The sequence below is a fragment of the Coregonus clupeaformis genome, chromosome 23, assembly GCF_020615455.1.
Source record: "Coregonus clupeaformis isolate EN_2021a chromosome 23, ASM2061545v1, whole genome shotgun sequence".
Lineage (NCBI taxonomy): Eukaryota > Metazoa > Chordata > Actinopteri > Salmoniformes > Salmonidae > Coregonus > Coregonus clupeaformis.
In genome coordinates this window covers 31983013-32009798 of record NC_059214.1, presented here as the reverse complement: position 1 = coordinate 32009798, position 26786 = coordinate 31983013, and the positions used below count along the sequence as shown (strand labels likewise).

The following is a 26786-nucleotide window of genomic DNA, read 5'->3' as shown; positions in this document are numbered from 1 at the left end:
ATACTTTCGCAAGCCACTGTACCTATAAACAGCTCATGTAAGGTTACACAACTCTTGGTAGCACGCTTATCTATAAAGCCAGCATGGGAGAGAAAGTCAAGAGAAACATACTGATAAATGGATAGGAGGATAGGGTTTATGGATACAGTAGGCCTTGGGTATGATGATGTGTTTGTGTGTTGAACCTCAGTGCTATTGAATAACAGAGGGCAGACAGAAAGTCCTTTTGTCCTGAATGAATGAGTACATTTATTCTACAGCATGTGGGCTGTATTCATCACTCATCATCATTCATTTAGAGTTTTCTTTCTCACTGGTCAATTTTTTTCAGTTATTTCTGGTGTGTTTGGAACAACAAGATCACATGAGCATCAGAAGGCACTCAGCCCACAAGGCCAGCTTTATTTTTAGGCAGCCATCACTGAGAGGCCAGAGAAAGGGGACATGCAGCATGTACTGTTATTAGCCTGCTAATGTTTGATCATCCACTTCACGGTGTCCCTCACATGACTCTGTTCCCTAGAGATGGGAGGTTTCCCCCTGGGATGTGTAACCAGTGACAGACGGGTGATACAGAGAGATTTATGAAAAACCTAACAAAAACCAATAAAAATAACTAATACAAAAAGAGATAGTCTCCTATTAGTGGTTTCTTTGCAGCAATTCGACCATGAAGGCCTGATTCACACAGTCCGTTCTGAACAGTTGGTGTTGAGATATGTCTGTTACTTGAACTCTGTATTTATTTGGGCTGCAATTTCTGAGGCTGGTAACTCTAATGAACTTATCCTCTGCAACAGAGGTAACTCTGGGTCTTCCATTCCTGTGGCGGTCCTCATGAGAGCCAGTTTCATCATAGCGCTTGATGGTTTTTGCAACTGCACTTGAAGAAACTTTCTTGACATCTTCCGTATTAACTGACCTTCATCTCTTAAAGTAATGAAGGACTATCGTTTCCTTTTGCTTATTTAGCTGTTCTTGCCATAATATGGATTTGGTCTTTTACCAAATAGGGCTATCTTCTGTATACACCCCCTACCTTGTCACAAAACAACTGATTAGCTAAAACACATTAAGACAGAAATAAATTCCACAAATTAACTTTTATTGAAGGCAACAATGTTAATTGAAATGCGTTCCACGTGACCATCTCATGAAGCTGGTTGAGAGAATGCCAAGAGTGTGCAAAGCTGTCATCAAGGCAAAGGGTAGCTATTTGAAGAATCTCAAATACAAAATAAATGTTATTTGTTTAATACTTTTTTGGTTACTAAATGATTCCATATGTGTTATTTCATGGTTTTGATGTCTTCACTATTATTCTACAATGTAGAAAAGAGTAAAAATAAAGAAAAACACTTGAATGTGTAGGTGTGTCCAAACTTTTGACTGGAAGTGTAGATCTAGTTCCTTACACCCAGCTACCAGACCTTATTGCTTTATATCTATTTCAGGGCCTGGACACACATCAACTGGGTGGATACATTATTTGAATGTTCTTCTGAATAGAAAAATATGGCAGGGACGCCACAGTTATCTAGAAACAACGTGTGACTTTCTGAGATATATTGCATTTGATCCATAGATAAAAACCCATGGGCTTGTTGTTTTCTGTAAACAAGCCTTAGATTTCCATCTTCTATGCAAATACTAGCCCACAACAGGCTCGCCAGCCATTAACCCTGAGTACCACCTTCTGCCTATATAGTACAGAGGTGTATCTGTTGCTCATGCTCTGGTACAAATGACGTCCATATATTTCCATCAACTCAGCACTGTTGTTATCAGGTGGTCAACGCCTGAAATAGAAGTGCTGTACATTCTCTCACCCACACCTCCACCCCTCAGTCGCCCTCTGTCCTCCTCCTGTTTACTCTGCCTCCTTTTCTCTCAGTGTTGTGGGTCCATGTTGACAGTGTTGTTCAGCATCCGTTGCTAGACAGTTTTCATAAATCAACTCCTCTTTGCATTCCTGCTGCACCTAAGAAAACGACAAAAGCGAATGGCATTATAGAGAGATGGAACATAAAGAGCAGACTGTGGAATTCCTTCAAGGCAACATTGGTTTTAGTTGGCCCCAGGATAATGAAATGCCACTCCTGACCAACAAGAGACCTGCAGATGCCTGTCCCAAACCATTACACAGTCAAAGGTAATTACATGTAAAAGCTCTTCCCTGAGTGCTGTTTCCTTGTTGTTTGTGGGGAAGCTTGCGTGTTTCAGTGATCCTGAAAGCTATACCGGTGGGGTTTTGGCCCCAGGCAGGTTCAACCATGCCGGGCAGTTTCCAGGTGAGAGGCCAGACTAAACACAGCACCAGGCCCTCCAGGTTGGGGGTTGGGTGTGGGGCTAACAACCCCAGCCCATAAAAAGACACATTGTTACAGAAACTGCAACAACTTTGAAAACTACAACAACAAGGGACCCAAAAGGAAACTCCAACCAATCCATTGACACTATGATGGCTTCAGATGAAAGGCCTACCCGGGAAATCAGGAGCTCGATGAGGAGTTTTCCAGGGACCAAAACTACAGTCCGTCTTGGAGCATGGAACGTCCCCACCATGTTAGAAACTTCAAACGCAGCTCAAGTTATCAGAGAGATGGACAGGTACAACGTGGACATCCTGTGAAAGCGTACACAAGTGGACTGGTTCTGGACGCAAGGTGACAAGCGATGGCTCAACAATACTCTATTCAGGAAAGGATGATTCCCACTCTAGTGTTGTAGCCCTCATTATCAGTAGAACAGCTCCCAAATCACTCTTGGAATGGGAACCCATCATTGAGCAAGATTTGACTCCATGTACTGCAAGTTCACCATCCTGCAATGCTATGCCCCCACCAACAAGGCAGAGGAGGTGGACAAGGATGACTGGTAGGAGCAGCTACAACAAGCAGTATCCAAGGTCCCACAACACGATGTGATCATGATAACGGGAGGTTTGAATGCCAAGGTTGGAGCCGATAACTCAGACTGTGAACAGGATATGTGGAAAGACGGCTGTGGTATCATCAATAACAACGGTTAAAGGCTTGTCGACTTTTGCATCAATAACAGCTGTGTGCTTGGTGTCACACGCATCCCTCACAAAGACATCCATAAGATAACATGGAGATCCCCAGACGGTCACACCATCAACCAAATCAACCACATCATTATCAAAAATAAATGGCAAAGGTCTCTGCAGTATGTCAAGGTCCACCGAGGGGCAACAGCAACCACTACCTGCTAATAGCCCAGGTGAGGCTGAAGCTGCGAGCCACACCATAAAGCAAGGGCAGAAAGTCTTTGACATCAACAAGCTCACATCTCCTAAAATAAAGAAAGCTTTTAGCACCGAGCTAGGAAATCGCTTCAGTCCATTAGCCAATGCAGAGGAAGAAGACCAGGGCACAGTTGAAACCATGTGGAGTAACATCAAGAATACACACACAGAAACACCAAAGAAAGTTATTGTCTTTAGAAAGAAGAAGGGTAAGAAGTGGTTAACACATGATACATTGAAGAAAATAGATGAGAGAAGGCTGGCCATAGATAAACTGCTGAGCGCAAAATCACCCAGGCTGATAGCACAACAACTATAGACTTCAGTGGCAGAAGATTGTTGCAGTCCCACCGGGATGAAGAGGACTAAGTAAGTAAGTACATGTAAAAGCTCATGCAATTTGTAATTTCAGTACAATTATATTGACCTACCATTTTTACTGCCAGGGTTCTGTCTCTAAGCCCCGCAATTACCAGAAAGATTACCGCTGCGCATCGTAACAGAATGTAACCTCGCGAGACTTCCGGATGGTTGTAGGAGGTTAGTTACCTGTGCAATATACAGTCTGCAAAGAGCAGGGAAAACCAACAGGGAGAGAAGAATGTTATTTCAGAACAGTCTTTAAGTATTCTTGAGTATATCTAATCTTAGGTGAGTTTTTGTATTCTTTTTTTGTATTTTCGAAGCATCAACACATCACAAAAAAACGGTATCTCCTGCTGAGTTTAGGTAATGTGAATGAAGTTGTAGACTCAACGAGAAATCGAGGTTGTGTGTGTAAAGAGTAAACCATTAACTTTGCAGTCTCTGAACAAGGTCACCACAGTGATGCTGACCACTGCAACAGTTCCCACAACTACACACAATCAGGGCCGGATTAAGAAATCATAGGCCTGGTGTTCCCAATCAAGTCAGGACTGGCAGCCATTGCAAGTGTACCCATGAGTTTAATTGTCAAATTGCCAGGGTAAGAGGTTTCAAAACCTGTTGTTGTGAGCCTCTTACAGAATCGTGGAGTTGGTACTACCTGGCAGTGGGCTCTGCATCCTCACATAAAACATGATAGCCCTGGCCTGTTTCTGCATGATTATAGCCTTTTGGTTGTAAGCTGTATGATGAGATGATTACTATAACAGCCAGTCTGGTTATACAAGGCAACTTTATTGATTTATTGGGACAATGCTTGACATCTTTTCCCCCATGCTGGCGCTGCAGACATCTATATCGGTCTGCTAATACAGGATTATTAAAGGCCCACTGCACTAATTTTGTGAATAAATATATATTTAAAAATACACTGGTTGTCCCTGCCTCCCGGCTAAAGCGACACCGTGTATTGGCTAGCTTGATAGTTAGCGACACCGTGTCCTTAGGACTAGCTGGCTAAGCTACTGTAGGACAAAGTGTGCTTCACTCCTGCCTGCTGAACATCTGCACTAACCATCGTTAACAGAACAGCAGGAAAACAGTGCCTGACAAGCAGGGGCAAAGAAGACTGTCTACAGGCGTATGGCTAGTTTGCTACCGTTGTCGCCCCCGCCCCTTCTTCTGTGGGGTTTATCGCCAGATGGCATCCAACGTTATTGTGCATTAACGCCACCTACTGTACTGGAGCGCGCCCACCTCACTCCTGTCCAAACTTCTAAATGTACCAATAGAAGTATAAAGAGAGGTTCCTGCATATGCACGTGCCATATTCAACCAGATAGCAAGTCCGACATTACAGAGTTTCCTAGTTCAGAGCATTTCGTATTATTCTATATGTAAATGCGAGACACTCCATTTAGTATGATATGTTACGTTTCATATGGTATGCATTCATTTGTGGATGTCGATCACTCATTCTGTATGATACACTACATGACAAAAAGTATGTGGACATCTGCTTGTCGAACATCTCATTCCAAAATCATGGGCATTAATATGGAGTTGGTACCACTTTGCTGATATAACAGCCTCCATTCTTCTGGGAAGGCTATCCGCTAGATGTTGGAACATTGCTGCGGGGACTTTCTTCCATTCAGCCACAAGAGCATTAGTGAGGTCGGGCACTGATGTTGGGCAATTAGGCCTGGCTCGCAGTTGGCGTTCCAATTCATCCCAAAGGGGTTCTGCAGGCCAGTCAAGTTCTTCCAAACCGATCATAACAAACCATTTCAGTATGGACCTCGCTTTGTGGATGGAGCATTGTCATGCTGATACAGGAAAGGGTCTTCCCTAAACTGTTGCCACAAAGTTGGATGCACAGAATGGTCTAGAATGTCATTGTATGCTGTAGTGTTAAGATTTCCTTTCAGTGGAACTAAGGGGCCTAGCCCGAACAATGAAAAACAGCCCCAGACCATTATACCTCCTTTCCACTGCTCCAGAGTCCAATTGTGGCGAGCTTTACACCGCACCAGCCGACACTTGGCATTGTGCATGGTGATCTTAGGCTTGTGTGTGGCTGCTCGGCCATGGAAACCCATTTCACGAAGCTCCCGACGAACATTTATTGTGCTGACGTTGCGTCCAGAGGTAGTTTGGAACTCGATGGTGAGTGTTGCAACCGAGGACAGACAATTTTCAGCACTCGGTGGTTCCGTTCTGTGAGCTTGTGTGGCCTACCAATTCACAGTTGAGCCGTTGTTGCTCCTAGATGTTTCCACTTCACAATAACAGCACTTACAGATGACCGCGGCAGCTCTAGCAGGGCAGAAATTTGACAAACTGAATTGTTGCAAAGGTGGCATCCTATGACGGTGCCACGTTGAAAGTCACTGAGCTCTTCAGTAAGGCCATTCTAGTGCAAATGTTTGTCTATGGAGATTGCATGGCTGTGTGCTCGATTTTATACACCTGTCAGCAATGGGTGTTGCTGAAATAGCCGAATCCACTCATTTGAAGGGGTGTCCACATACTATTGTATATATAGTGTTTCATCAGAGAGAGGGGTCCCAAGTCATACAGAATCTGGCCTGTTGTTGTATTTAACTTTGTTTTTCTTAAAGACAAAAATAATTGTGTCCCATCATTCTTGTTTGTAATGAGGCCTATGGGTATGTTTCATAACCAGTAGTGGTATTGGCTTTCGAAGAGGTAGTCCACAGCTTATGAAAAGCCAGGATTCTACGAGTGGGGTGGAGACTAGACTGTCTCATCCATGATCCACCCCATGTTGCAATAGCTGCTGTGGCTTACTCAATAACTGTTTCCTACAGGAGCAGCAGGACATTTGTCTGTCAGCACAAACAGCAAAAAACAAATGTCTCAGCTACTTCAGCAGAGGAACTTACATTCATCACAGGTTAGTGGCCTATTACATTTACAGATTCATCTGTTTGGTTTCAATACTACTGACCAATATAGAACTGTTGGTTTATTTTTGTAATAAGGTGTAGGCTACTGTTGAGACTTCTAGCTCACTCAGGAAAAGAAAAAAAATATATAAATAGATAAAAGAGAAGCAAATGGGTCTGATGTGTTCAATTCTTTAAGTTTCTTAGACGCTCGGATATGTTATGTTATGTGCGCATGCACAGCTTCACTAGAGACTTAAATTATGGCACCTGGTAATCATTTCACCGCAGACAATCATCAGGAGCACACAGCCCGTTGGTATGTAACTGCGAACTACTCACAGTCTAGCATTAATGTTTAAGTCACTTATATGTTTGAGCACTGAACGTTTACCTCACTGTGTCGGTGTTAGTTGGCGGAGAGTAACTTGTAGCTCGCTGGGTGCGGTAGCTCAGCTAAACAGATGCTGTATAGCATTAGGCTATCATTGTCAGCCATTTGCGTTGTGCTGATTGTTCGGAGCACTCTGCTGGTTTCTGGTGGCGGTGGTGATAGCGGTGGTTTGGTTCGGTGATCCATGGTGGAGCGCCGCATTGTGTTGCATGTGTGGGTGGGTCCTTTGGACGTGGCATGGTTCTGTGTCCTGTGGCAGCATCCGTGGCAACGGCGGAGTCGCTGTGCGCATGCTCCTCTGGCACTAGGCATTCTGGGTGATGTAGCCAATGCTGTTTTAAACCAGATTTGCCACATTTTTGATGGTGTTGTAGGCTTATTTGATTTTCATTATTTACATTATGATTATATTATTTGAATAATATTTACATTATATATTTGAGTAATATATGGTCATTATTTGTTTGTTGTAATTCAGGTTTATGCCCTGTGGTCATTTGATTTAAAATAAAATTAAGGACAAAACACGAGTCATGACATTGTGTGCTTCCTGGTGAGCCTTTTCGGAGGGCTAAATACCGGAAATCCGAACAGCTACTTTGCAAGATGTGCATAGTCTCCATCAAAGAGTGGTGATTGCAGACCATTGCTCGAATAAATTGCATTGCATTCAACATTATTTTACATTTGAGATAGCCTACATAACTGTTTTGCATAAACAATGAATAGGTCCTCATTATTACAAACGGCAATCTCAAAATGTAATACAATTCCATAATTACATTTCCCCTATGACCCTAGCAATGAGAAGAGCAAAGCATGTTACAGAAGCTGTGCTGTGTGATTCTACTCATCATCCAGAAGGACACAGAAAGTAGGTTTTCAATTGAAGTCATCAAATGTCATATTATTACGCTCATGTTTTTGTCACTTTTTTCTTATTAATACCAGGCAGAAAATAACACCCACCAAACACACAATCCCACCATTAAATTGTAGTCCTGGTCCTTTTAGGGTACAATAAGGCACACACATCAGCTCAGTATGTTTACTATGTTTTTAACTCAGTATGTTTACTATGTTTTTAACTCAGTATGTTTACTATGTTTTTAACTCAGTATGTTTACTATGTTTTTAACTCAGTATGTTTACTATGTTTTTAACTCAGTATGTTTACTATGTTTTTAACTCAGTATGTTTACTATGTGTTTAACTCAGTATGTTTACTATGTTTTTAACTCAGTATGTTTACTATGTTTTTAACTCAGTATGTTTACTATGTTTTTAACTCAGTATGTTTACTATGTGTTTAACTCAGTATGTTTACTATGTTTTTAACTCAGTATGTTTTGAGACATGCTGAGCATGCCCAAGTATCTGGGAATGTATTGAATATCTTACTCTAGAATAAGTGTAGGGATAGAGTCAGGGCTTTTGGCTTATTATTCTAATAACATATTCACTAAGTGGTTTCAGACTAGACTGGACCCAGATCAGTATGTGCTTTAGCCATCTCCTCTGACTATGGCTGCCCAAATGTGCATTGTGTCAAATATTGAGAAATTGGCACATTTGTTATTGCAATAACCACAATTCAATATCAATAGGATATCATAGTTCATAAGTACAGCTAAATACAAATCATGGTCTTATCGGTGTGTTTAGGTAACATCTCTGTTTATTAGAGTTCATAAGCATCTATTCTACAGGTATCTTTTGGACAGTGTTTTTGGCTTGTGTTTTCTCTCCAGCTATACAGGTGATTGGAGGACGCAAGACTGTGGTACAGGGGGAGGATGTGGACTTATCCTGCAGACTGATAGAGACAACCGAGGACCTCGAACAGATAACATGGCAGAAAAGTACTTTGGAAAAAACACAGAACCATAATTTTCTGCTGATTTATCCCAATGGGGTTACTAACTTTATTGCACCAAATGGATTGAAAGGTAGAGTCCAGTTTATTGGAAACCCATCAGAAAACCTTGGATCTATTAGAATAACAGCTGTCAGACTGTTGGATGAAGGCACCTTCACATGTATATTCAGTATTTTCCCCAGTGGAGCATACAATACAGAGATTCCTCTGACTGTGCTTGGTAAGAACTCTTCCTTCACTCTTTGTATCACTGTTTCTTCTTTTGACAGTGTAGAAAGACTGTTTGTGATAATCAATACTAGAAAGCTAAATAGTTGGAAGGTTCATTATTTAAGCAAGAGCAGAGCCCTCATCTACAGGTTTTACTTTGCCAAGGAACATCCATCTTCTCTACATTTAGAGAAAAGGGTGCCAAAGGGGTTCTTTCCAGAGGGATACGATTCGACCTATAACCTTTTTTTATCCTAAGATCTGTTTTTGGAAGAAATTGTTATTTGCTGATTCTTTGAAAGGCAAGAAGGTTTCTACATAGAAATCTTTATTGTAATTTTTTTCTTACTTTTAAATAGTGCATGAGCATTAGTGTTTATCTAATTGTTTAAACTTTAACATCAGGAGTTCCAGTAATCTGATAAATGTTTAAATATGTTTAAAACTGTACCTACAGTATATGAGAATATTTGTGCATATGATTTGTGCAATGATTCCCTTAATCATTTTACAAATACAATACTGACATAAATGATATTTTGTAATTGTATTGAGCAGGGAGTGGGAGAATAGATTGAAGTATGAGTGAACCAGCAGTGTGGATTTTTCAGTGTAACATTTCTAGTGTTGATTCAGGAGTTGGTGTTAATAACGAAGAATTGAGTGTGATTGTATAATTTATTCTGAGTAGAGCAGGGATGGGCAACTTTGATGGGGTTGGGGGTAGGGTTGTGGCAGTACCAACCTTAGAATGTCTTAGAAATAAAAAAAATGGGCACTTAACCCTAATTTGCTTCAGGGGTGCTGTACTACTATGGCTGACCCTGTAAAACAACACATTTCACTGCAATTATCTTGTTTATGTGGCAATAAAACATTAAAAAATATATGTTATTATTTATAGAGGGTTCTAGGCAGAACCATTTACAGGGGAATCTATCAGGAACCCATAGAGATCATATTCTAATTCCTAATTCTATGGAAGAACCTTGCATAGAGGGTTCTAGGTTCTAGGTGGTGAGCCTCTCATCAGGGTGAGCTAAAACCTGTTAAAACCGGATTTGCCCAAACCTCCAATACAGTCAATGTGTAGCTACTAATAATGTATATTGCAATTGGCCAGATAGAGAACATGGTTTATTTCAAGTTTGGTCATGTACCATGAGCATTTGGATAAGTTTCACATGACGGGCTGTGTGTGTTTTGGTTGTTTTTTTATGTATAGTTCCACATTTGGAATATATACAGCATCCCTTAACGGCATAATCACTGGGCTGTGAAGGCTTTTCAATGGAACTGCTGAAAATGAAAAACAGCTTTTGTGATGTGTGAAACCTAATACCTCAGGTGCAGGTACCGATCATCAGGGTGAGCTAAAACCTGTTAAAACCGGATTTGCCCAAACCTCCAATACAGTAAATGTGTAGCTACTAATGATGTATATTGCAATTGGCCAGATAGAAAACATGGTAGGGTTTGTTGGTCATGTAACATGAGCATTTGGATAAGTTTCACATGACAGGCTGTGTGTGTTTTGGTTGTTTTTCACATATAGTTCCACATTTATAATTACATTGTAGTTATTTAGCAGACGCACTTATCCAGAACGACTTACTGTTAGTGAGTGCATACATTTTTATACTGGTCCCCCGTGGGAATCAAACCCACAACCCTGGCGTTGCAAGTGCCATGCTCTACCAACTGAGCTACATGGGAAACAAAATAATGAGTGACTTGTTCATGTTTTCTGTTCTCTGTTTGTTTGTTTTCTGGTCATAGTTCCTCCAGTAGTGAGTGTGACAGTTGATGTTCCTCCTGTCATTGGGGAGAATGAGGTTGTCTTGGCAACCTGTGTGGCTGCTGGTGCCAAGCCACAGGCAGAAGTGAAGTGGATTTCAGGTACATTCGGCAGTTTGTTGAGGACAATGACAAACTCCACCCAGCACGCCAATGGAACTACCACAGTACTCAGCCACCTGCTCGGGGTGTCAACCAGAGCAGCCAATCAGCAGCAGGTCCAGTGTGTGGTCAACCAGTCTGCCCTGGCAACAGAAAGGAGCTACAACTACACCATAAACATCCATTGTAAGTGTCTTCTACTACCACTGTCCTACACTATAAACAGACACTGTAAATATATTCTACTACTACTGTCCTACACTATAGACAGACACTGTAAATATATTATACTACCACTGTCCTACACTATAGACAGACACTGTAAATATATTCTAATACTACTGTCCTACACAATAGACATCCACTGTAAATATATTCTACTACTACTGTCCTACACTATAGACAGACACTGTAAATATATTATACTACCACTGTCCTACACTATAGACAGACACTGTAAATATATTCTACTACTACTGTCCTACACTGTAGACATCCACTGTAAATATATTCTACTACTACTGTCCTACACTATAGACAGACACTGTAAATACATTCTACTACTACTGTCCTACACTATAGACAGACACTGTAAATATATACTAAACTACTACTGTCCTACACTATAGACAGACACTGTAAGTATATACTCCACTACTACTGTCCTACACTGTCGGTATCCACTGTAAATGTAAATTCCACTATCACTGTCACAGACCATAGACATCCACTGTAAGTATAGACTCTCACTGTCTTCACTGGCTATAGCCTAGTAGTCCCTCTAAACAGTCCCTGTCTGTCTATACACTCTTAGATAATAACGTGCTATCCTAGAACCAAATATGTTTTTTCGGCTGTCCCCATAGGAGAACCCTTTGAATAACACCTATTAGTTCCACCTTTTATTAACACCTATTAGTTCCACCCTTTGTAGCGCTTTTTGGTCAAGGGCGATGCAATTGCCATACCAGGCGGTGATGCACTCAGAAAATATGTTTTCGATGGTGCAGCTGTATAATTCTTTGAGGATCTGAAGACCCATTCTCTACAGGGCTGTGTGGGTGAGTGTGGACCATGTTAAGTCCTTACTGATGTGGACACCAAATAACTTAAAGGTCTCGACCCGCTCCACAACAGCCCCGTCAATGTGGATGGAGGCGTGCTCTCCCCTCTTTCTCCCATAGTCCACGATCAGCACCTTGGTCTAATTGATGTTGAGGGAGATGTTGTCCTGGCTCCACACTGCTAAGTCACTGACTTCCTATCTCTCTCTCACTCTCACTCTCACTCTCACTCTCACTCTCACTCTCACTCACTCTCTCACTCACTCTCTCACTCACTCTCACTCTCTCACTCACTCATAGATCCACCTCAGTCAGTGAACATCACCCTTAGTGTGGCCTCTAAAGCCACAGTCTTACTATGTCTAGCAGACGGCAACCCACAACCCAACTACACCTGGAGCAGGTACTCACTCATATGTAAACTAGTTCAATCCAGTTTAAATGTAAATGTTAGGTAAACTTGTTAAGACGTGATATCTAAATTAGCTTGAAGCTTCAGTTTGTTCATGTCTAAAGGACAGTTTTTGAATTTTGCTGGCAGTCAAATCATGCATTTGTCTTTCACACACACACGCGCGCGCACACACGCGAACAAACACACACACACAAAGTATTGCGCATCTAACCATGTGGGGACATACAATTCAGTCACATTCAAGATCCTATCTTCCCTAAACCTAACATTAACCCGTACCCTAACCCTAACATTAACCAAAAAAACTAACCCTAAACCTAACCCAAGCTCCTAACCCTAACACTAAAACTAACCCAATCTCCTAACCCTAAACCTAATTCTAACCCTAACACTAATTCTAACCTTAACCCTAAACCCACTAGAAATAGCATTTGACCTTGTGGGGACCAACACAGGTATAGTTAAACACGTCCACACACACACAGACACACACACATACACAGTCACACACTCAGCCCCTCTTCTCCTCTCTCTCTCTTCCAGAGTGGTCCAGCCATGGCCTGTGTCTTCAGTGAGAGCAGAGGGAGACATACTGCACCTCCTCAGTCTCAGCTCTGAGCTGAATGGTCTCTATATCTGTGAGGCCTCCAACCCCTACGGACGAGCAACTGGCTCCCTCTATGTACACACATCCTCTGGTGAGAAGCACCTGAGAGAGACACACACACACACACACACACACACACACACACACAGTATTCATACTGGTTGCTTAACTGATAGCTTATACTGTTTTATAAGTTGCATATAATTGTTATGCGATTGGTTGATTGCTTGCTTGCTTGATTGAGTACTTTACTGAATACTTTATTATCCCGTAGGGAAATTTGTCTGGCAACAATACAGGCATTACTGGCATACACATAAAACACATATATGAGGTTATGAGAAATGTGATGTAGCATGGATAACAATGTTGAGGCAGATGCTCACTTATCTTTCACTGCATGTGTTAGTATCAGACTTATGTCCTCATTCCCCTTTCTACAGGAAGGTACTGTATAACCACTAACTAAGATGGTCATGATACACACTTATCTCTTACTGCATATGTACATGTCTTATTACTTAGTATTATCTCTTTGCTTTCTGCAGGAAAGTGTTTGCATCAGAGCCATGATGCTTGTTAGGTCAACACAATTATATGTAATTGTAAATACAGACTGTTTCCTATATTAACTGTATCCCCTCTCTCCTCATAGAGACCTCTGCTGCCTGTTGGTTTCTACTCATTGTCATTCTATGTCTGATTGTTACTGCAGCTGCACTCGTATGGTACAGGAGGAAATACGGACAGTGTCCTTGGTAATATCAACTACTGTAATATTATGAACATCATTTTGCATTATGAAAACATTTCATTTTCACTTGATGATTGGCTCAAATTCATATGATATTTTTTTCTGGACGATATCCAAGGAATTCAATCATGGCCAATCACCAGTTCCAGGCACCCCCACAGGTATGTGACTATGTTAAAGTTCACCATTGTTGCGTGATTACCCTATCACATCAGCCACTTTTTGCTATGTAATAGTACTGTTATAATGTCTGATGACAAGGATGAGGAAGATGAACCTGGGACGTCTGGGTTCTAACACTCCAAACCAGGAAGGCGGATCAGGAAGAAGTATCGTGATGTAAGGAACACACATTATGATTTATTTTAAAAATATTTTTAAATATTACAAAAAATATATTTTGTTGGAGCTATTGTCTATTCATCAGGTATATTTATTGTTCTATTTTAAAGAAATCGCCGGACAGGCTGAGAGCGGATGCCAGAAGAATCTCAGACATGCAATGGGTGTGGGAAGATTTCCAGTCCACACATTCTCCATTGTTCTAACCATTTGCAAAGAAGAGGCACATTCTCCAACCATCTAATGAACAGAGACCCTAGCAGTATTCACTGTGACATTAGAAACCTCGGCTCGGCCCCTCCTCCACCACAGCTTCTCTCGTGGACTCAGCCTTGTCATGGTGGAGGGGCTTTGTTTCTTCAGTGGGAACAACAACTGTATCTATGTATGTATGTATGTATGTATGTACAGTGGGGAAAAAAAGTATTTAGTCAGCCACCAATTGTGCAAGTTCTCCCACTTAAAAAGATGAGAGGCCTGTAATTTTCATCATAGGTACACGTCAACTATGACAGACAAATTGAGAGAAAAAATCCAGAAAATCACATTGTAGGATTTTTAATGAATTTATTTGCAAATTATGGTGGAAAATAAGTACTTGGTCACCTACAAACAAGCAAGATTTCTGGCTCTCACAGACCTGTAACTTCTTCTTTAAGAGGCTCCTCTGTCCTCCACTCGTTACCTGTATTAATGGCACCTGTTTGAACTTGTTATCAGTATAAAAGACACCTGTCCACAACCTCAAACAGTCACACTCCAAACTCCACTATGGCCAAGACCAAAGAGCTGTCAAAGGACACCAGAAACAAAATTGTAGAAGTGCACCAGGCTGGGAAGACTGAATCTGCAATAGGTAAGCAGCTTGGTTTGAAGAGATCAACTGTGGGAGCAATTATTAGGAAATGGAAGACATACAAGACCACTGATAATCTCCCTCGATCTGGGGCTCCACGCAAGATCTCACCCCGTGGGGTCAAAATGATCACAAGAACGGTGAGGAAAAATCCCAGAACCACACGGGGGGACCTAGTGAATGACCTGCAGAGAGCTGGGACCAAAGTAACAAAGCCTACCATCAGTAACACACTACGCCGCCAGGGACTCAAATCCTGCAGTGCCAGACATGTCCCCCTGCTTAAGCCAGTACATGTCCAGGCCCGTCTGAAGTTTGCTAGAGTACATTTGGATGATCCAGAAGAGGATTGGGAGAATATCATATGGTCAGATGAAACCAAAATATAACTTTTTGGTAAAAACTCAACTCGTCGTGTTTGGAGGACAAAGAATGCTGAGTTGCATCCAAAGAACACCATACCTACTGTGAAGCATGGGGGTGGAAACATCATGCTTTGGGGCTGTTTTTCTGCAAAGGGACCAGGACGACTGATCCGTGTAAAGGAAAGAATGAATGGGGCCATGTATCGTGAGATTTTGAGTGAAAACCTCCTTCCATCAGCAAGGGCATTGAAGATGAAACGTGGCTGGGTCTTTCAGCATGACAATGATCCCAAACACACTGCCCGGGCAATGAAGGAGTGGCTTCGTAAGAAGCATTTCAAGGTCCTGGAGTGGCCTAGCCAGTCTCCAGATCTCAACCCCATAGAAAATCTTTGGAGGGAGTTGAAAGTCCGTGTTGCCCAGCAACAGCCCCAAAACATCACTGCTCTAGAGGAGATCTGCATGGAGGAATGGGCCAAAATACCAGCAACAGTGTGTGAAAACCTTGTGAAGACTTACAGAAAACGTTTGACCTGTGTCATTGCCAACAAAGGGTATATAACAAAGTATTGAGAAACTTTTGTTATTGACCAAATACTTATTTTCCACCATAATTTGCAAATAAATTCATTAAAAATCCTACAATGTGATCTTCTGGAAAAACATTTTTGTCTGTCATAGTTGACGTGTACCTATGATGAAAATTACAGGCCTCTCTCATCTTTTTAAGTGGGAGAACTTGCACAATTGGTGGCTGACTAAATACTTTTTTCCCCCACTGTATGTATGTATGTATGTATGGTGTATGTAGAAGCCATCTAAAGGGAGGCCAGGTATAATCTAAATAATATGTGTCTTGTCAGTAATGACTAGCAAAACCCTGGCTGTTGGTGTTACTTGTAGTTGCTCCAAAATGCATTCCTTCATATTATGCAGCCTAATGCAGTCTTGTTACAGGCAGCAGTTATAAGAGGAACCAGGAAATCAACGGTGTGGCTAGTGATCCACTGGGAACAGAAGCTTCACTAACAGCTGCCTTATGATCCACGCATAGGGCTGTTATGGTGATGATATTACCGCCACACCGGCGGTCACGAATCATGAAGGCAGTCAAATTCCACTTGACTGTTTAGTCACGGTAATTAGGCTTCTCCAAGCTCTGATGCTGCTGATGGTCATTAGTAGCTTACCAAACCTGCTAATTGCCTGGTACGCAGCACTCTATTGTCCCTCTAATCACTCTGACATCAATGCAAATGTAATCTAAAATGCAATCAAACACTTAATGATAGCTCATGAGCTCATGTCGCACAACATTTCAATAGTCTATTCAATTGTGTGAGAAAACAGAGTGATGACCTCCATTAAAAAGAGGAGGATCCCATCAGCTTTCTATAGGCTAGACCTACTATATTTATGTATCAACTTTCCTAATATTAAGTACATTGCTTCTCTTTACAGCAGGAGTATATGTAAAGACAAGATTAAATCAAGAATAGTCTGTTTGGTGACAATATTAGCCTATCACTTGTGAATTATATATTATCACTTGTGAATTATGCCCAGTGTAAGGCAAGAAACAATACATATCTTTTTTTGCGACTTTTTCAAATCATAGTCCCACAAATCATGTAGCCTAGCACATACGCCTATATGTTTTGATAGGGTTTGTATCACAACTAAAGTGGCCAAATAACTTCTTAAAATTAAGCACATTAATCAGCTTTTATAATGGGTGTAGAGCCTAACTGGCATACATAGGCAGCGCGTGAGTTTGAAGTTTGGGGAAGATAATTTTCACCATAAAAATGCATCTTTATAATAAAAGCAATACATGCATAACCGCATTTGCGGTCACTTTTGATAATGGTATTTTCCCGCTAATGGAACATTTGCGCTTATAGCCTTCTGCTGTGTGCTCATTGCTTCGCTGATAATGTGAAGAAATAGCCTAATAATTTATAAACATTTTAAGGTAAACGTTCTGATCTGTTACCACAGCCTCATTGCGTAAAAAGTTGTTTTGATGCTAGTGGTTGTATTACTTTGGTCTCTATCGCATCCCACAAATGTCCCAGAATATGTTTGGAATATTTATTTCTCACACAGAAAAAAATATGTAAACTGTTGTGCTATGGGGGATAGTACAGTCGTGGTCAAAAGTTTTAAGAATGACACAAGTATTGGTCTTCACAAAGTTCGCTGCTTCAGTGTTATGAGATATTTTTGTCAGATGTTACTATGGTATACTGAAGTATAATTACAAGCAAGTGTCAAAGGCTTTTATTGACAATTACATTAAGTTTATGCAAAGAGTCAATATTTGCAGTGTTGACCCTTCTTTTTCAAGACCTCTGCAATCTGCCCTTGCATGCTGTCAATTAACTTCTGGGCCACATCCTGACTGATGGAGGCCCATTTTTGCATAATCAATGCTTGGAGTTTGTCAGAATTTGTGTGTTTTTGTTTGTCCACCCGCCCCTTGAGGATCGACCACAAGTTCTCAATGGGATTAAGGTCTTAGGGGTTTCCTGGCCAAGGACCCAAAATGTCGATGTTTTGTTCCCCGAGCCACTTAGTTATCACTTTTGCCTTATGGCAAGGTGCTCCATCATGCTGGAAAAGGAATTGTTCGTCACCAAACTGTTCTTGGATGGTTGGGAGAAGTTGCTCTCGAAGTTACCATTCTTTATTCATGGCTGTGTTCTTAGGCAAAATTGTGAGTGAGCCCATTCCCTTGGCTGAGAAGCAACCCCACACATGAATGGTCTCAGGACGCTTTACTGTTGGCATGACACAGGACTGATGGTAGCGCTCACCTTGTCTTCTCCGGACAAGGTATTTTCCGGATGCCCCAAACAATCGGAAAGGGGATTCATCAGAGAAAATTACTTTACCACAGTCCTCAGCAGTCCAATCCCGCTACCTTTTGCAGAATATCAGTCTGTCCCTGATGTTTTTCCTGGAGAGAAGTGGCTTCTTTGCTGCCCTTCTTGACACCAGGCCATCCTCCAAAAGTCATTGCCTCACTGTGCGTGCAGATGCATTCACATATGCCTGCTGCCATTCCTGAGCAAGCTCTGCACTGGTGGTGCCCTGATCCCGCAGCAGAATCAACTTTAGGAGACTGTCCTGGCACTTGCTGGACTTTCTTGGGCGCCCTGATGCCTTCTTCACAACAATTGAACCTCTCTCCTTGAAGTTCTTGATGATCTGATAAATGGTTGATTTAGGTGCAATCTTACTAGCAGCAATATCCTTGCCTGTAAAGCCCTTTTTGTGTAAAGCAATGATGACGGCATGTGTTTCCTTGCAGGTAACCATGATTAACAGAGGAAGAACAATGATTTCAAGCACCACCCTCCTTTTGAAGCTTCCATTATGTTATTCTAACTCAATCAGCATGACAAAGTGATCTCCAGCTTTGTCTTCGTCAACACTCTCACCTGTGTTAACGAGAGAATCACTGACATGATGGCAGCTGGTCCTTTTGTGGCAGGGCTGAAATGCAGTGGAAATATTTTTTGGGGGGTTAAGTTAATTTTCATGGCGAAGAGGGACTTTGCAATTAATTGCAATTCATCTGATCACTCTTCATGACATTCAGGAGGATATCATCAAAACTGAGGCAGCAGACTTTGTGAAAATTAGTATTTGTGTCATTCTCAAAACGTTTGACCATGACTGTAGAATGACATAGGCTAGTGCTTTTGCTGTTCATTAGGCCTACTCATCTTGTTGGCTGACGAAAAGTACATGTGGACAGTTCTTCCAATATCTTCAATATGCGCCTCGGAATTGAATAAGGATGCGTACAGTTGCGTCCCCGATGTGTCTGTCTTCACTTGTAGCTTGTGAGAAAGACCCGATTACGTGACGGGCATTGGCTAATATGAATTGAGCTATTTGAGAGAGCCATGTGAGTGAGAGGCGCTTCGGAGCACGCAGCATGCAGGGAGAAGGGAATTACAATTATTATATTCAGCCTAAGGGCACAAAGGCCACTGGCTGCAAAAGGCATGGATTTTTTTAGGGGGCATTACGGCCACACAAAGGGGATGCCGCTGGGAAATTTGAAGCATTATCAAGTGCTTGTCAAAATGTCAATGAGAGACAGATGAAGTGTGTACAGCCTGCACAAAAAACTAAGCAGAGCTCATGCCTTTCATGCGACTTTAAAAAAAATCTTCATTAGAGTCGCATCATGCAGTCTTAGAATGAATTAAAAATCATAACATATAGCCCAACGTTTGTATCACAATGAAATGTACATAGATAACTCTAAATTAAGCATATAGGAGGACCTGTTTCTTTGTTAACTGCTCAACACAGAATAGCAACATGTGCACACTCCCTCAAATTGTTTGGAGAAAATATCCTTTCTATTTTATTCAGGTTTGTTCAATTTTATTCTTCATACTATAAAATACTATAAAATATTGCCATGAAATTCTAAGCAAATCTTGTCTGCTAAATGAACTAGTGTAGCCCATAGCCATATGGCATAGCCAGATCAGGACCTAACATAAGGACAACTCAGAGTATGCTATTCTCTTCTTCTGTAATAGACTACATTTTCTACATATCATGTTTCTTTAGACCTGTCTAAAATAAATAATGTATTTATTGTGAAGGTGTAGGCTATATTACATGGATTTATTTGACTTTTTAAAATGTAGATGTTCCAAAGGTCTGCATCAGTGTCTTGTAGGCTATGTGTGGACGCCAGGAGATGCTAAATGTGTTTATGTTAATTCACGGTCAATTACTGTCAATAACCGTGAGACCGGCAGTTATTTGCTTGACAATCACCGGCTGATGACTGCCACAGCCCTATCCACGCATTAACCCTATCCCTGATTAACCCTATGATATTTGTTGTTTTAGCCTAGCATTAGTGTAGCATTGCATTTTTGTCCACCAGTAGTTACTGTAGGTAGTTAGTAGTTAGAATGCAGGTATTTTCACTACATTATGAGTTACAAAGCAGGTCTAGTTACAATGTTAATCTTTTCACTAAATTAATAGTTAGAATGCAGGTTAGAAAGAGACTTATGTCATGCCATGTTCAACGTTTACTCAAGGCCTTGCTTTGGTTAGTGCACTGTAAAGTCCTTGTATTGACTAACCTGTGCCCCCACACAGGTTAGTACACCCTGTACTGGTACCCCCTGTATATAGCATCGCTACTGTTATTTTACTGCTGCTCTTTAATTGTTTGTTATTTTATTTTTTACTTCACTTATTTTTCTTAAAACTGCATTGTTGGTTAAGGGCTTGTAAGTAAGGATTTCACTGTAAGGTCTACACCGGTTGTATTCGGCGCATGTGACAAATAACATTTTATTTGATTTGATTTCAGCCTTGGAACTAGAAACACAGGGACAAGCTGTTGCCTGTGGGGTCTTTGTGGCTGTGCTCTGTCTGCTTGATTGATGATATGGGAGTGGCTCTTATAGACCACATGGGGGTTCAAGGCAGATTCATTCCCTCCAGAACCATCAACTGTGTTAGCCTCAATTTCCTCCCAACCCCATCTTCCAAAATACATGACATCTTATCAAGTTAAAACATTCCTAAAGATTAACCTAGTATGCACACCTGCCTTTTTATCAACAAGAAGAGACAGGTGTGTGGGTTTAGGGGTGGTAGTGGTTGGTGTGTGTGTACAGTACTAGTCCGTACATTTCTTTGTGTTGGTGTTATTCACACATGCTGATTGGTTGGATGCTTATTAAACCTATACTATACTGAGTGGGGCATGCATTTCGTTCATCAGTGAAATGAAAAATAATTCAATATCTGTGGTGACCAGGCGCTGTAGTGAACAGTAGCTGTTAGACCACTCTAAGGGGGGTGAAGTTAGGGAAAACCCCAGTTTTGTTGCAATCCCCAAACTTGCATCAGAGAACATCTGTTAGACGATTAGCAGTTGTTTCCTTCCTGAGAATATATATTTTTAACAACACTTTAGTTTCAGTGCTTTTGATCATACTGTAAACTGTTAAATATCATGCAGAAGTTTGAGTCTGTTATAGTGACCTATTATTATTGTATTGTCATTATTATTATTATTATATGTTATTATTATTATATATTATTATTATTATTGTTGTTGTTATTGTTGTTATTATTATATGTTATTATTATTATATTTAAGTGTTTTGTGCAGTATGTAAAGAATTGCTAGATTTATAAAAAAATTATTTAACCTTTATTTAACTAGGAAGACCCATTGAGGTCAGAAAAGGGAGACCTGGCCAAGAAGGATCAGCAGTAAATACAAAAAAAAACACATTGAATTCAACAGTACAGTGCATATACAGCAAAAACATGACTCCCTCACATGACTCTGTTCCCCGGAGATGGGGGGGTTTCCCTTTGGGATGTGTAACCAGTGACAGAGGGGTGATACAGAGAGATTGATGAAAAACCAAACATAAAACAGTAAAAAGAACTAACAAGAGAAAGAGATATCAGAGAACAGACATTGAAGCTCTCTTCTTTTCCTCAAAGAAGTCACTGTTTACAAGCCTCTGCCCTCTACACCAGATTCCTAACTGAATTCTAGTAGCTAAGCCTCTGGCCAGGTTCCTAACTTGAGTATTATGCTGTTACTCTGAGAACTGAACCCATGTAATCTAATATGGACTAGTGGCTGTGATGGAAAGTCCCGTGACGTCATCCCTATGGTAACGGCAGAGATCAGTAGAGCATGTGAATGCCTCTAACTCATTCACATGGCTTTATGGCTGTGAAGCGTTCAGCTGTGTCCCTCTGCTCACTACTTTCTTAGTACACAAAGGAGAGAGAAGGCAAGAGCAGTTGTACTGCTGTGAATACTGTAATTAATGATAACAGTTTATGTTTTATTGAATGGTGATCTATTTACCAAGTGCAGGAAATGTAACAATTTTCTATATGCACGTGTATTGATAAACAATGTTTATTTAAGAGTTTAACACATGCACCAACTCTTTCCCAGGCCTCTCTATACCACGTCATCTTTCTCCCATCATGGTGTGACCAGCGGCCTTGAGATGTCATTCTGCAGTGTGCATGTTTCTCTATATATGTACACATTACTGTAGTTGTCCTTTACTCATGTTGTTATTCATAATAGACATGTTACTATGTAGATCTAGTTCCTTACACCCAGCTACCCGACCTTATTGCTTTATATATATTTCAGGGCCTGGACACACATCAACTGGGTGGATACATTCTTTTAATGTTCTTCTGAATAGAAAAATAAAGCAGGGACACTGCTATCTAGAAACAACTGAGATGTATTGCATTTGATCCATAAATAAAATCCCATGGGCTTGTTGTTTTTCTGTAAACTAGCCTTAGCTTTCCATCTTCTATGGAAATACTAGTCCACAGCAGGCTTGCCAGCCCTTAACCCTGAGCACCACCTTCTGCCTATATAGTACAGAGGTGTATCTGTCTCTCATGCTCTGGTACAAATGACGTCCATATATTTCCATCAACTCCGCACTGTTGTTATCAGGTGGTCAATGCCTGAAATAGAAGTGCTGTGCATTCTCTCACCCACACCTCCACGCCTCAGTCGCCCTCTCTGTTCTCCTCCTGTTTACTCTGCCTCCTTTTCTCTCAGTGTTGTGGGTCCATGTTGACAGTGTTATTCAGCATCCGTTGCTAGACAGTTTTCATCAATCAACTCCTCTTTGCATTCCTGCTGCACCTAAAAAAACGACAAAAGTGAATGACATTATAGAGAGATGGAACATAAAGAGCAGACTGTGGAATTCCTTCAAGGCAACATTGGTTTTAGTTGGCCCCAGGCTAATGAAATGCCACTCCTGACCAACAAGAGACCTACAGACGTCTGTGCCAAACCATTACACAGTAAAAGGTAATTACATGTAAAAGCTCTTCCCTGAGTGCTGTTTCCTTGGCATTTGTGGGGAAGCTTGCATGTTTCAGTGATCCTGAAAGCTATACCGGTGGGGTTTTGGCCCCAGGCAGGTTCAACCATGCCGGGCTGGTTCCAGGTGAGAGGCCAGACTAAACACAACACCTGGCCCTCCAGGTTGGGGGTTGGGTGTGAGGCTAACAACCCCATCCCGTAAAAACACACATTGTTAAAGAAACTGCAACAACTTTGAAAACTACAACAACAAGGGACCCAAAAGGAAACTTCAGCCAATCCATAGGCACTATAACGGCTTCAGATGAAAGGCCTACCCGGGAAATCATGAGCTCAATGAGGAGTTTTCTAGGCACAAAAACTACAGTCTGTCTTGGAGCATGGAACGTCCCCACCATGTTTAAAACTTCAAATGCAGCTCAAGTTATCAGAGAGATGGACAGGTACAACGTGGACATCCTGTGTGTAAGCAAAAGCAAGTGGACTGGTTCTGGACGCAAGGTGACAAGCGATGGCTCAACAATACTCTATTCAGGAAAGGATGAGTCCCACTCTAGTGATGTAGCCCTCATTATCAGTAGAACAGCTGCCAAATCACTCTTGGAATGGGAACCCATCCTGCAATGCTATGCCCCCACCAACAAGGCAGAGGAGCAGCTACAACAAGCAGTATCCAAGGTCCCACAACACGATGTGATCGTGATAACGGGAGGTTTGAATGCCAAGGTTGGAGCCAATAACTCAGACTGTGAACAGGATATGTGGAAACACGGCTGTGGTATCATCAATAACAACGGTTAAAGGCTTGTTGACTTCTGCCTCAATAACAGCTGTGTGATTGGTGGCACACTCTTCCCTCACAAAGACATCCATAAGATAATATGGAGATCCCCAGATGGTCACACCATCAACCAAATCAACCACATCATTATCAAAAATAAATGGCAAGGGTCTCTGCAGTATGTCAAGGTCCACCGTGGGGCAACAGTGACCACTACCTGCTAATAGCCCAGGTGAGGCTGAAGCTGCGAGCCACACACACCATACAGCAAAGGCAGAAAGTCTTTAACATCAACAAGCTCACATCTCCTGAAATAAAGAAAGCTTTTAGAATCGAGCCAATGCAGAAGAAGAAGACCAGGGCACAGTTGAAACCATGTGGAGTAACATCAAGAATACACACACAGAAACACCAAAGAAAGTTATTGTCTTTAGAAAGAAGAAGGGGTTAACATTTACATTTACCAGACGCTCTTATCCAGAGCGACTTACAGTTAGTGCATACATTATTCTTTTTTTTATTTTCATACTGCCCCCCCGTGGGAAGCGAACCCACAACCCTGGCATTGCAAACGCCATGCTCTACCAACTGAGCTACCTCCCTGCTGGCCATTCCCTCCCCTACCCTGGACAACGCTGGGCCAATTGTGCGCCATCCCATTGGTGGCCGGCTACAGCAGAGCCTGGATTCAAACCAGGATCTCTAGTGGCACAGCTAGCACTGCGATGCAGTGCCTTAGACCACTGCGCCACTCGGGAGTTAACACATGATACATGGAAGAAAATAGATGAGAGAAGGCTGGCCATAGATAAACTGCTGAGCGCAAAATCACCCAGGCTGATAGCACAACAACTACAGACTTCAGTGGCAGAAGATTGTTGCAGTCTTATATCCCACTGGGACGAAGAGGACTAAGTAAGTAAGTACATGTAAAAGCTCATGCAATTTGTAACTTCAGTAAAATTATATTGACCTACCATTTTAACTGCCATCTCTTCGCCTCGCAATTACCAGAATGATTACCACTGCGCACCGAAACAGAATGTTTCCGGATGGTTGTAGGAGGTTAGTTACCAGTATGCAAAGAGCAGGGAAAACCAACAGGGAGAGAGAATGTTATTTCAGGACTGTCTTGAGTATTCATTCTCAAGAAGTACAGTAGGCTAATCTAATTTGTGTGTTTTTATAATTCTGAAGCACTAAGACAACACAAAAAACGATCTCCTGCTGAGTTTAGGTAATGTGAATTAAGTTGTAGACTCAATGAGTAATCGAGGTTGTGTGTGTAAAGAGTAAGCCATTAACTTTGCAGTCTCTGAACAAGGTCACCACAGTGATGCTGACCACTGCAACAGTTCCCACAACTACACACAATCAGGGCCGGATTAAGAAATCATAGGCCTGGAGTTCCCAATCAATTCAGGACTGGCAGCCATTGATAGTGTACCCATGAGTTTAACAGACAAATTGCCAGGGTAAGAGGATCCAAAACCCTTTAATGGGTTATATGTCTATGGCCACAATGCAACAAGCTGTATATTTGGTGCACATGCTGCCCAAACTGTGGCCATCCCAACTGTAGGCATACTGGTAACTGCCAAAATTAAGGAAACACTTGAGTAAATGAGGGATACAAAGTATATGTTATGGTTTGGGGTGCATTTCCTGGCATGGTTTAGGTCCACTTGTAGAATCTATGCCAAGTCGTATTGAAGCTGTTCTGGCAGCTCGTGGTGGCCTATAACCCTTTTAAGACACTCTATGTACAGTGGGGAAAAAAGTATTTAGTCAGCCACCAATTGTGCAAGTTCTCCCACGTAAAAAGATGATAGAGGCCTGTAATTTTTATCATAGGTACACGTCAACTATGACTGACAAAATGAGATTTTTTTTCTCCAGAAAATCACATTGTAGGATTTTTTATGAATTTATTTGCAAATTATGGTGGAAAATAAGTATTTGGTCAATAACAAAAGTTTCTCAATACTTTGTTATATACCCTTTGTTGGCAATGACACAGGTCAAACGTTTTCTGTAAGTCTTCACAAGGTTTTCACACACTGTTGCTGGTATTTTGGCCCATTCCTCCATGCAGATCTCCTCTAGAGCAGTGATGTTTAGGGGCTGTCGCTGGGCAACACAGACTTTCAACTCCCTCCAAAGATTTTCTATGGGGTTGAGATCTGGAGACTGGCTAGGCCACTCCAGGACCTTGAAATGCTTCTTACGAAGCCACTCCTTCTCTGCCCGGGCGGTGTGTTTGGGATCATTGTCATGCTGAAAGACCCAGCCACGTTTCATCTTCAATGCCCTTGCTGATGGAAGGAGGTTTTCACTCAAAATCTCAGGATACATGGCCCCATTCATTCTTTCCTTTACATGGATCAGTCGTCCTGGTCCCTTTGCAGAAAAACAGCCCCAAAGCATGATGTTTCCACCCCCATGCTTCACAGTAGGTATGGTGTTCTTTGGATGCAACTCAGCATTCTTTGTCCTCCAAACACGACGAGTTGAGTTTTTACCAAAAAGTTCTATTTTGGTTTCATCTGACATTCTCCCAATCCTCTTCTGGATCATCCAAATGCACTCTAGCAAACTTCAGACGGGCCTGGACATGTACTGGCTTAAGCAGGGGGACACGTCTGGCACTGCAGGATTTGAGTCCCTGGCGGCGTAGTGTGTTACTGATGGTAGGCTTTGTTACTTTGGTCCCAGCTCTCTGCAGGTCATTCACTAGGTCCCCCCGTGTGGTTCTGGCATTTTTGCTCACCGTTCTTGTG

General features: G+C 41.6%; 2 protein-coding genes and 1 long non-coding RNA gene across 4 annotated transcripts in view; 1 reads left to right on the top strand and 2 right to left on the bottom strand.

Moving 5' to 3' along the window:
* Positions 1-26786, bottom strand: part of LOC121563190 (nectin-3-like) — a 164686-nt gene that overhangs the window by 82463 nt on the left and 55437 nt on the right. The gene's annotated exons all lie outside the window — the stretch shown is intronic.
* On the bottom strand, positions 1326-7320 carry LOC123481747. Its single transcript, XR_006657254.1, has 3 exons — positions 6941-7320; positions 3700-3833; positions 1326-1981 (listed from the first exon to the last, which is right to left on the bottom strand). It is a non-coding gene; the product is annotated as an uncharacterized LOC123481747 (long non-coding RNA).
* Positions 6222-14541, top strand: LOC121537070 (nectin-3). Its single transcript, XM_045206643.1, has 10 exons — positions 6222-6554; positions 7742-7814; positions 8692-9039; positions 10809-11114; positions 12293-12395; positions 12951-13105; positions 13670-13772; positions 13887-13929; positions 14030-14107; positions 14221-14541. The coding sequence occupies exons 2-9, from the start codon at positions 7760-7762 to the stop codon at positions 14063-14065; spliced, it is 1149 nt and encodes a 382-aa protein (XP_045062578.1). The 5' UTR covers positions 6222-6554; positions 7742-7759; the 3' UTR covers positions 14066-14107; positions 14221-14541.